The sequence below is a fragment of the Primulina huaijiensis genome, chromosome 11 (assembly GCF_012295235.1).
Source record: "Primulina huaijiensis isolate GDHJ02 chromosome 11, ASM1229523v2, whole genome shotgun sequence".
Classification (NCBI taxonomy): Eukaryota; Viridiplantae; Streptophyta; class Magnoliopsida; order Lamiales; family Gesneriaceae; genus Primulina; species Primulina huaijiensis.
The window spans coordinates 2,849,434-2,861,252 of record NC_133316.1 but is presented as its reverse complement, the minus strand read 5'-3'; the positions used below and the strand labels follow the sequence as shown (position 1 = coordinate 2,861,252).

The window sequence follows — 11,819 nt, the reverse complement described above, 5'->3', positions numbered from 1 at the left end:
ATTTTTTTTTTTGGGAAAATGTCATGTTGAAAGGATAATATAGATATATCAGAAACTTCCTAGTACTTTCCATGTTGGAAGCATTCATGCAAGTTCAATATGATATAATAATCAAAATTTAGCTATAGAAAACCTCAAAAAAAAAAAAATTATAACACAGTAAATTAGTTTATTTTTAAATTTTCATCTCAAGTGTTGATATAATATCAATATATGAAATATTTATGACATAATCGAGTGTGTCAATAGTTTGACTAGAATATATAAATTTTCCGTAAATTGGATGACAATATATCTATATTATCTTATTCAGTGTGAGTCTCGCAAAGTAATTAATTTTTGATATTATGATCTGTTTTAATAATTATTTATATTAATAAAGTGTTAAAACTTTTATGCAAATAACATGTAACTTAGTGGATAGAGCTTTTGTTTCTTAAACTTCAAGTTTTAAGTTCAATTCTTACTTGCTATTTTTTTCTTTTTTTTTTAATTTATATATCAAAATTACAGTATAGTTTTGGTGTCATGGTCTGTTTTAATAATTATATATATTAATAAAATGTTAAAATTTTAATGTAAGTTATATGTAGTTTAGCGGATAGAATCATTGTTTCTTTGGGTTTAGGTTGTAGGTTCAATACTTATTGAAATCATTTTTTTATTTTTCAATTTATTTTTAAATTTATATATCAAAATTACAGTATAGTCCCTCACTATTTTTTATAATTATATTTTGATCCTCATTTAAATATAAATCAAATCAAAATTACAGTGTAGTCTCTCACTATTTCTTATAATTATATTTTTATATTTTTATTTAAATATAAATCAAATAAATTATAAAAAATATTATTATGTGCGTCGGTGCATAATAATATTAATAGACTGAAGGTTGGGTGAAATGTATTTAAATAGCAAATTCAATAGAAAAACACTGACTTATTGGGTTGCGGACTTGAAAGAAGGCTCCGGAGTGCGAGAAAGTGGGTCCCAATTAATCATTTCTGCCACGCGGCATTTCGAAAATGAGTGTCAGATATTAATATAATTTCAATTGTTATGTCACATTAGTAAAATATATTGACAAGAACACCTTGATTTTCCAAATATTTATTGCAATTAGAAAATGATTCAATCATCATCCCATGTCCTTGGGCAATTCGTCTTTATATTTTCGTGAAGGTTTTTCCTATCGATGTCGATATATGTAATTAGATATTTTGTGAGACGGTCTCATGAATTTTTATCTGTGAGACGAGTCAACTCTACCGATATTCACAATAAAAAGTAATAATTTTTCATGGATGACCCAAATAAGAGATCTGTATCACAAAATACGATCCGTGAGGCCGTCTCACACAAGTTTTTGTATTCTTTTTTACTTAATGTTTTATCTTACAAAATATTTTAAATCCGATTAAAATAAGCCAAATTTAATCTCAAACAAAATATTTTGGATCCGATTAAAATAAGTCAAACTCAAATTTATTAAAATAATTTTATTTTATTTAAAAAGATAATCAAGATTTGGGCCCACGGATCTTCCCCTACCTTGAATTTCCCTATAAAATGCCCGTTTGCCTCTCATGCAATTCTCGCTCATTTCACATTTTCTCCTTGATGATATACCAAGGCTGAAACCCTAGCATTCTGTTAGGTTTCCGTCCATTTATACTCTCAAATCTCTTCCTCTTTTCTTCTCCGATCTTAAATCTGTATGGTGGGATTCGTTCACGGGATCTAGAATTGTTGCCGATCCATTTTTGGCACCCGTTTTTGTATATTGTGCTCTGAAATTCGCTTCTTCTGAGGGGTAGGCGTGGGGATATCGGGGTCTTGTAGGCGTGCGAGTGGCTTCCGTTTTGTTGTGACCCGGATCCCTTTTTGCTTCTTTTGAGGGGGTAGCCGGGGCTCCGGCCTCGGCGGGTGTCAAAGCCCCCACCTTTACGACATCGGCCAATTTTCATTCTTTGATTCTTTTTACTTTTTGTTAAAGAACTCGTAGATCCGGGAAGAGATGCCTACCCTTACTTGTTTCGCGGACGCCGCCGACGCTCCTCCGCCTCCATACTCTGTGACCACTGTACCAGCACCTCCGCCATCAAACACCTCTGCCGATGCCAGTGCTGATTCCGCTGCCGCTTGGTCATCTGCTCACTCGGCGTTACTTTACCGGGTTGATGGCTGGGGCGCTCCTTACTTCACTGTTAATGCTAACGGTAATGTTTCCGTTCGGCCGCACGGCGTCAACACCCTGGCCCACCAGGAAATCGATCTTCTCAAGGTCGTGAAGAAGGCTTCTGACCCGAAAAATTCAGGCGGGCTCGGGCTTCAGCTACCTCTTGTTGTTCGCTTCCCCGATGTGCTGAAAAATTGCCTTGAGTCCCTGCAGGCTTCTTTCGACGTTGCTATTCAATCGCAAGGGTACGAGGCTCACTACCAGGGCGTGTATCCTGTCAAATGCAATCAGGATAAGTTAGTGGTTGAAGATATTGTCAAATTCGGCTCTGGTTTCCGTTTCGGGCTGGAAGCTGGGTCCAAACCGGAGCTTCTCTTGGCAATGAGTTGTCTCTGTAACGGAAGCCCTGAGGCCCTTTTGGTATGCAATGGATTCAAGGATATGGAATACATATCTCTTGCCCTTGTTGCGAGAAAGCTACATTTGAACACCGTCATTGTTCTTGAACAAGAGGAAGAGCTTGATGTAGTGATTGATGCCAGCAGGAAACTTGGTGTTCGCCCTGTTGTTGGATTCCGTGCTAAGCTTCGTACGAAGCATTCGGGTCATTTCGGTTCAACCTCAGGTGAGAAAGGAAAATTCGGTCTGACGACCACCCAAATCCTTCGCGTTGTCAAGAAACTGCAGCAGCATGAGATGCTGGATTGTATGCAGCTGCTACATTTCCATATCGGATCGCAGATCCCTTCTACTTCTTTACTTGCTGATGGAGTTCGCGAGGCTGCTCAGATTTACTGTGAGTTAGTTCGCCTCGGTGCTTGTATGAAAGTCATTGATATAGGCGGAGGCTTAGGAATAGATTATGATGGCTCCAAGTCTCAAGATTCTGATATTTCTGTTAGCTACAGCCTCCAAGAATATGCCTCCGCTGTTGTTCAAGCTGTTCGATCCGTTTGCAATCAGAAGGGTGTTAAACATCCTGTAATTTGCAGTGAAAGCGGCCGTGCAATTGTTTCGCACCACTCCATTTTAGTTTTTGAAGCAGTTTCATCGAGTTCCCATGATTCTCCTGGAATATCTTCTCTAGGCCTTCAGCACCTCGTGCAGAACTTGTCTGATGAGGCTTTTACTGTTTACAAAAATCTATCCACTACCGTGGTTCGTGGCGAATATGATACCTGTTTGCTTTATGCGGAGCAGCTGAAACAGAGGTGTGTTGAGCAGTTCAAAGAAGGGTCTTTGGAGATGGAACAGCTTGCTGCAGTTGATGGTCTTTGCGAATTGGTGTCGAAATCTATTGGGGTTTCTGATCCTGTCCAAGTTTACAATGTGAACCTCTCAATTTTCACCTCGATCCCGGATTTTTGGGGCATTGGCCAGTTGTTTCCTATCATTCCCATCCATAGGCTCAATGAGAGGCCTGGGGTAAGGGGGATTCTCTCTGACTTAACCTGCGACAGCGATGGAAAGATCGATCAATTCATAGGAGGTGAGTCTAGTTTGCTTCTCCATGAATTGGATGGGAATGACAGTTTAAATGGCAACGGCAGGGCTTACTACTTGGGGATGTTCTTGGGTGGAGCGTACGAGGAAGCACTTGGTGGAGTTCACAACCTATTTGGTGGCCCGAGCATGGTGCGTGTCTCGCAGAGTGATGGCCCTCATAGCTTTGCGGTGACGCGTGCCGTGCCTGGTCCATCATGCGGAGACATTCTTCATGTGATGCAGCATGAGCCCAAGATCATGTTCGAGACCCTCAGGCACCGCGCCGAGGAATTCGACTACAGCAATAGCATGTCAATCGCCAATGGTCTTGCTTGCTCTTTCGATAACATGCCTTACCTTTCGGCAGCATCTTCTTGCAGCCTTACTGCAGCGAACTCAGGTAATAACAGCTACTATTACCTAATGGATGAGAATTTTACTGCTGCCGCCGCCGCCGCTGACTCGGTTGTTTCTGAGGAGGAACAGTGGTCTTATTGTGTTGCTTGAGTTGATTATGTTCTCCAATGGTTCTAAGTCTGCATGATCATGGTGTCTTTTCTAGATCGTTTTGGTTCCGTTCGGTTCTGTTAACTTTGTTGGGTATTATTAGTCGTTTCTTGTTTTTGTGGTGTCCATCTATTTCGCATGAAATTCAGTGCTCGAAGTCCAGTCTTGCTTCATTTAATGTTCTCTAATTTCTATGTTTCATGACTCTTTTTTTTTAATCAGATTCTTGTTTCTTTTCTGCTTTTATTCGAAATTCTATTGTTTTCTTTATTGCATATATTATTATATCATTAAAAGATGAATTGTGCCTTGAAATCATGGTTGATCGGTAGGATGGCTCTCACTTTAATGGATTGGATCCCATCCAGTTTACTGATACAATAAGATTCAAATCAAAGTTAATGACATACTTTAAGGCTGTAGGGTCCATTACACATATCTTTGCCCAATTTCAAGTTTTACCCACATAAACCTCCTCCTCCGTTTTCATATTGGGTTGATTCATAAACATATCTGTCTGAGTTCGAAATACCCTCCCCTCGTTTAATAAATCTGAGAGCACGTATTAAATTGAGTCATAAAGCATCATATATATAATTCTTTAGTTCTTTGGGACTTTCATCTAGCAATTATGATTTGGACATCAGAGTGTTTTCGTCAACCAGATTAAATATCACTCACTTTACTTAAAGTGATACAGAAAACAAACTACAAAGTTAATTCTTTGGACTCGTTCGAGTATTAGCCGGTCTGCTGTCGCCGGATTTCCACATACTTACTCGAATCTTCTCTAATCGAGTAATATAATTTTTTTTACAACATTAGTATCCATTAATCTGACAAGTTTTCCAGCGACCTTTTATTGTATTTTTGCATTTAAATAGATTTTATGATTGGTTATTTTTGGTTGATTAATTCACGTACGATTTAGTTATTTTTTTTCCTGAAAATCTTAATTCTCTATTCAAAAAGATATTTTTTTATTGCATAAATTCATATCTCAATAAATTGCTTAAATTCATATCTAATCTTTTAACTTTGCTCCTCATATAATAAATAATTCTGTCAACAAAATTAAATCTTCCATAATATTCATATCACGATATATGTAATCCATCCAATTAATACATGGAAAACATGCTTAATTGTATACACACAGCTGAGAGAGTAAGATAATACTTTAAGTTGTATTTAGATTGAAAGTTTTGATTTCAAATTCATGTCTCAAACTATTTTACCCTTTTTGCTCAAAATTAAAATGAAAGATTTAAAATTTTCTAAATTGTCCAATTATATTTTTCTACTTCATATTCAAAATTAAATCCTTACATTTCAAATCATCCTCCAACAAGTAAGTCATTTGCAGCCATCATAGTCAAAACTTGACATGTTTTTCAGCAAGTATAGTCCATGTCAATACCAAATTGGCCTTTGTCTTTGATCAGATTTGCACCTTCTATATTTTTTCCACTCAACATTAGCAGTCACAAATTGATGGTTGACACGGCTACGCTTATCTTATCCATGATATAAAAGCTCATTCTTTTGCAAATACAGGCATTACAAGTTATTATATGTTATATATTTCATATGAAATACGTCAATATATCTTACCTGTTGGCATGTAAATTCATATACCAAATTTATAGTAAACATGTCATTCCCTTACCCTTGGTTCTTGGCTGGTTAGGTCCTGAAATCTTGCCGTTCGCAAAATATCAAACGACCAAGCTAATCAAATTAGTGATTTAATAAATGCAAAATATTACCTTTTTAATGGAGAAAGAAATGAAAAATCAGGGCTTAAAGTATGCTCTAACCAAATCAAATACTTCAAATTTTGCGAACTGTTCATTATACATCATCAGTAGTTCAAGGACATGAGTTGGATTAAAGATATCAGGCACACACACAAGAAATGAAGAAAACAAAAACGATCAAGAATTTTGTGTACCAAAAAGATGGGAGCTCCAAGATAAAAGATAAAAGAATCATCAGTGTGATCATTTCCACATTCTTCATATTTTTCTCAAGACATGATGGCTCTTAGAGCATCTCTAACATAAGGGTATTTGAAAGGAAAACCCAATTCATTGGCCTTCTTCGGAACCACCTTTTGTCCTTCAAGAACCTGAAATTAGCCACTTGGAATGTAACATATTTTTTTTTATATGAACATGTCAAATTATTTTCATACAGTTGAAGTACGGTATTTGTTTAGAGAGATTGAATGATTAGATCACTCATTCTCAGAACCAGTCCATAAAGATTGATGTAAGAATCACAAGGGCTAGATGATCTTACTCACCACACAAGCACCTTCTCCAAGAACAGCTTTAATTGCAATGTCGGGTACAGGAAGCCACGAGGGTCGTCCCAGGACAGATCCCAGCTCACTGCACATCTCTGAAAGGCGAACTGGATTTGGCGCCGTGCAGTTTATAACACCTGGCATTCGAGAATGTAAAACGTTTTATCCAAGAACAAGCACAATGGCATAAATAGAAACCTACAGGATTGATTAACATTGGATTTGCAATTTTAATAAAATTTCACCTCTGTACGAAGGGCTGGATAGTGCTTCATATATCAAATTTACCATATCATCCACATGAATCCAGGAAAACCTGTTTGAATAAACTAATATAAGTTTTTTCTGATTCTGATTGAAACAGGTATGGAGAAATTATCCGTTCCAAAACTTTTCTGCATAATTATCTTCTAGATGACAGTTCAACATTACCATTGATTTCCAGAGCCCAGAGGTCCACCAGCAAACATCATAAAAAGAGGTATCATTTTAGCTGCAGAGAGTCGAAAGGAGTGAAAATGGTATTATTAACTACTTCGAATATAACAAGAATTTGAGAATAAAAAGGGTTGAGATCTGCTTCAACCCTGTCTCTTTGAAAGTTTTTCTTTAAACAGAAAGTCTCAAGGATGATAGATCGTACCCAAAGCACCACCCTCTTTCCCCAGTACAATGCCGGTTCTTGTCTGCACCAGTCTAACATCTTTATGAACTCTTAGAGCAGCAGATTCCCATTCTCTACAAACCTGAGAAACCATAAAAAAATTTCAATTTAGATGATATTTGTAGATGACATGCAATAGTCATGTAATTTTTTTTAATCAAATTAGAAGTAGTTGAAACATCATACTCCTAAATGTCGTCCTAATAAAGAAATGTTCATATGCGTTACCTCTGCGAGGTAATCGTTTCCTGGTGGACTTTGCTCATCAAATACACGTGTTTCACTAGTGCCTGATTTGATCAACAGGAAAAAACCACACTTAAGTGCTTATTAATACACAACTAATGAATTTTATACATATTCCTGAAGAAATCACTGACAGACACAGGTGAAAAAAAGGGCGAAGAGGGGGTGTTCGGAGATTGCCTCCTCTTAAACAAAACAAAATGAAATTTTGTGTAATTTCTCTAAAATACAAGTTTCGTCCCTGATTTATGTTGAATTTTCCAGCCCACTCCAAAGTCAGTAGGAGCACGTAATTCCTTTGGTTTACCACAATAACATCATTTCTTGATTGCACGTAACTTCAATAAGAAAAAATACTCCTACAAAGTGCTCGCTAAGAATGCAGCAAATATTAACGTTGGCTCACACACCATAGAATCCAACGGCAGTTGAACTGATCAAAACCTTGGGACGTAATTCATCAGGTGAATTGTTTATTAATTCTACGACCTGTATAGTTCAAGTATTCCAAATATTAGCACATAGAAGAAGATTGATATCTTCAACACAATATAGATTGGAACTTCACGAAGGAACTTGAAAAGGGGTGCATGAGGGAAACCTTTGAAGTTACTTTAACCCTGCTGTTCTTGATATCTTTCTTGATCTGAAAAAATTGCATTTCAAGATTGTTTCACATATGAGGGTACAGGGCTTATCTAGAAGCATAAAACTCTCTGAAATTTAAAGATATAATTACATGAAAAGATAAAATAAATCTTAATAAATTTTGCAATGTACCTCAGGAGACCATCTCTGGCTTATAGGCGTCCCAGCCAAATTTACGACTGCTGTTGAACCTTGAATGTAGTTTTTCCACTCCGGCTCCTCTGCTATTTCAATTCTTGGAAAATCCTTCACTGCAGCATATAAAGAAACTTTTAACAGAAGAGAGCGAAGTTTGAGTTTGTATCAGCAAGAAGATAAAGAACTCAGAATAGAAAAGGAAATGGAAGTAAGAAAGGAAAGAAATAAATATTTTCAACTCTTATATCAAGAACTGAAGAAAGTATTATTGATTGAAGCAACAAGTACATAGAAGTGTCGTGAACAAGGAGGAAGATTGAAGAACAGATGTTCTTCTAGTTGGGTGAGATATTGATTCTCTGTTTTGAGAAGACACCATTTTACTGGGTTGCAGACCCAGAGATTAAAATTTGTTCTTTAGCTCATTATACAGAGAACGAACGAACAATGGAAGAGAGATTTAAGCATTTTTTTATATTCTCTTCTCATTTTCCCCCGAGAGAGCTTTTGGATTATGTCCGAGCATTCCAACCAACTTTCAATCTTCACGTCACATTAAAGAGTCGTCTGAATATAGAGAGATAAGAAAACTTCATTAAACTACTTGTGAATTACCTTCTTACCCGGGAAAATCGTCAGCGCCTTAAGCCTAGATCTTGTCAAGACCCGGACACGATGATTATCTAATAAAGAGATAAGACAGAAATCAACAAGTGTGATGCGCTATGTGTGCGAAAGAAATGCAATCATCAACCATAACAAATTAATTCAGAGTAAGATAAAATTTCAAGGTATCACACACATAGATAAGTTTCTTAAACATATATTTAGTCATCAGTTCAATTTTCAATTTCTCGCGGGTATAGTATAAGCATTTTCTGAGTTTAATGTTGTTTGCCAGCTCAGAGATCAACGTGAAAATGGATATGGAGTGAGTATACCTGACTGCAATCTTTGCACCAATCTTTTACCTATAAACCCTGTGGCTCCGGTTATTGAAACAATCATCTCATTTTCCTGTCACAAAGGGGAAAAAACAACACGTAAAATCTGCCCCTATAATGGAAAGGGATGGACCTTATACACCTAACTTAAGGCCTGGAAGGTACAACACTTGATTGCTTAAATGTCGACGCATGACTTTTGATACAATTACTCAACAGATAACTTCATAGAAGACTCCTTTTCTTAAAAATTGTAACAGTTTTTGCATGATAGGTCTAGGGGAAAGAACTGGATCAGGAAATCAAAAAATGAAACTAAGAATGACAACAAAAGTTCTCCAATTTGAGATGCTAATAGCAAGTTACATCTTTCGCACATGTATAACAATGTGCAAAGAGACTATAACGCCAAACGTCAATGTAGAACATATGAAAACATTTGTGGTAACAAGGTAAGTCAAGCACCAAAATCTTGGCCTTGGATTTGATAGGAGGATGAGCTGGAAGGAATTTGGAGAACACACATAAGAAGCAAGAGTTAACTCACAAAAACTATTCACATTTGCAAATATACCATTTAGAAAAAATTCTTCGTTTGATTTCAAACATTTAACTGTTATAATCTAATTTCCAGCTCGGCAGAGATAATACCATTATGTCCGGCCGTCGGCGGCCAGAAATCCGGCGGTGCAAAGCAAGATGTCCGGAAGCTTGGAGAAGTGGAGAGAAGCATAATTCTAGCGCTAAGTATTGTGCAAAATGGGCCTAAAGATCGAGTAAAATGGGCCTGAAGATTGGGTAATCGGAAAAACTGACACATTTCACACAAAAAAAAAATTGTAACGTGTAAGTTTGAGAATCCACAATCGGCTCAACTAAACTTCTGGGTTCGTGCAAAAGGAAGATGCGCAGTTGAATTCCAACGACATTACCTTCTGAGACTCCCCATAATCATTCCCACTGCTGGCACCTAAAATTCTCACCTTCTTAAACCTGCAGCACATCTACAAAACCAAAAGGAATAAATAAGAATACCAAGTCACAATCAAGTACTCAAAACTGAAAGATTCACACAAAAGACCAAACTTTTTCATATATACTAGAAATTAATTAACATACTGAAAATGTTCGAGGGAAGTTGAGAATAGGAGATATGGAGTTTGCCCATGAAATGGCTGTGGACCCGCTAAGCTCCATTGAGAAAGCTTGACACACACTTTGATATAATCACAAGAGAATGAGAGGAGCTACGAGTATGAAAATCGATCCCTTTGTATCCATTAATCGAAGGAAATATGTGTGATGTATATAGCGCAAACACACACATCATCCGTCACTATTTCTTTTTCCATCGCTATTTACTCTGAGTATAAAAAATATTATACTTTTTCATCGATAATCCAAATAAGATATGTCTCACAAAACACGACTCATGAGACCATATCAAACAAATTTTTTCTTTTATTTTTTGGATCTTCATTTTATTTTTATTCATAATCCATTTTACATATGCCAACAGGTCGTGACACAAGCAATAACTGAGATCGATAGAAAGAAAAAGAAAATTAAGCATTTTTATAAAAATAATTAAAATAAAAAGTTATTAAATTTTGAAATCGAAATGACAAAAAAAGAACAGTAAAATATTGAATTGAATGATTAAAATATATTTTTTGAATTATAAAAAAATTTCAATGACATACTAATTAAAACCTTTAATTGAGAGTACATATATAACATAATATAATGAAAGTAAACTTATAACATTCATCAATGTTCCAAGATTAAAACGAGATCTCAAATTCGAGACACAATTACAACAAAATTCTCTCGTCTAAAAAATGTTGAAAGCTAATAAAACTTAATTTATATAGAAATATCTTGTTGTGAATGAAAAATAAAAGAAAGTCATGCTTAATTTCCTCATGTCCAACGAAATAATCTAAAGGGCAAAGAATTTATAAAATAAACAGTGTCCAAACTGTAATTTCCAAAACTTTAGGGGTACAAGTTGAAATATCAGAGTATACACACGAATATGTTACATGATACTTACATCATACATAACCCCAGTTGTCAAAACAATTAATTAGCAATCTTTGAATTTGATAGGGGTTTAAGCGTTTAAGAAAAACAAAAGCACTGATCAAATCAATCCACCTCGCCGCAAAAGCGTGATTGGATGGTGCATTGCGGCGGCCAGGCGGACGACGGCGGCCGTGGAACATCAGGCGGCATTTTCGTCCCTGGAGACATCGACTACGGGGGTGCCGATCCTTTGCCGGCGTAGAAACAAGAAGACCGAGAAAAGGGAGAGATTTAAAGGATCCTACGGGAACTCGAGACCCAAAAAGGAGAAGAAAATCGAAAGGATAAAGCATAAGATCGAAGTCCCCAGTTCCACTCCACGGCCTCTTCCTTTCAAATCGATTTAAGAATTCCGATATAAACTATTTCTTTGTTATTGTGTTTGTAATCCCAATTCCAATATTGCCTCAGTCTTATCATATCTGGGAAGAAGGAATTTGTTCAGTCCATCTACACTCTACGTTAGTTTTAGCTACTGCGATTCTTGAAACAAGCCTTGTTTCTACTGAAATTCATCCCGTTTTCACATCTTTTTTATTCCGTAAAACATATAGCTAGACAGTTGACAAAAGAACACGACAAGACGAAACAAAAAATATTTACCGT

The 11,819-nt window shown here is 36.4% G+C and overlaps 3 protein-coding genes across 3 annotated transcripts; 2 read left to right on the top strand and 1 right to left on the bottom strand.

The window, feature by feature from the left end:
- The first annotated feature begins 1,583 nt into the window (after positions 1-1,583).
- On the top strand, positions 1,584-4,420 carry LOC140987408 (arginine decarboxylase-like). Its single transcript, XM_073455898.1, has one exon. The coding sequence runs from the start codon at positions 2,021-2,023 to the stop codon at positions 4,172-4,174; it is 2,154 nt and encodes a 717-aa protein (XP_073311999.1). The 5' UTR covers positions 1,584-2,020; the 3' UTR covers positions 4,175-4,420.
- A 1,570-nt stretch (positions 4,421-5,990) lies between these two features.
- LOC140987638 (epimerase family protein SDR39U1 homolog, chloroplastic-like) lies at positions 5,991-10,440 on the bottom strand. Its single transcript, XM_073456223.1, has 13 exons — positions 10,245-10,440; positions 10,058-10,129; positions 9,123-9,198; positions 8,805-8,864; positions 8,176-8,294; positions 7,997-8,041; positions 7,806-7,884; positions 7,378-7,439; positions 7,129-7,231; positions 6,918-6,978; positions 6,731-6,801; positions 6,483-6,622; positions 5,991-6,305 (listed from the first exon to the last, which is right to left on the bottom strand). The coding sequence occupies exons 1-13, from the start codon at positions 10,320-10,322 to the stop codon at positions 6,204-6,206; spliced, it is 1,068 nt and encodes a 355-aa protein (XP_073312324.1). The 5' UTR covers positions 10,323-10,440; the 3' UTR covers positions 5,991-6,203.
- LOC140987767 (small ribosomal subunit protein bTHXm-like) lies at positions 10,363-11,566 on the top strand. The gene is made up of 2 exons (XM_073456421.1): positions 10,363-10,378; positions 11,247-11,566. Exons 1-2 carry the CDS (start codon positions 10,363-10,365, stop codon positions 11,558-11,560), a joined length of 330 nt encoding a protein of 109 aa, XP_073312522.1. The 3' UTR covers positions 11,561-11,566.
- The last annotated feature ends 253 nt before the right edge of the window (positions 11,567-11,819 follow it).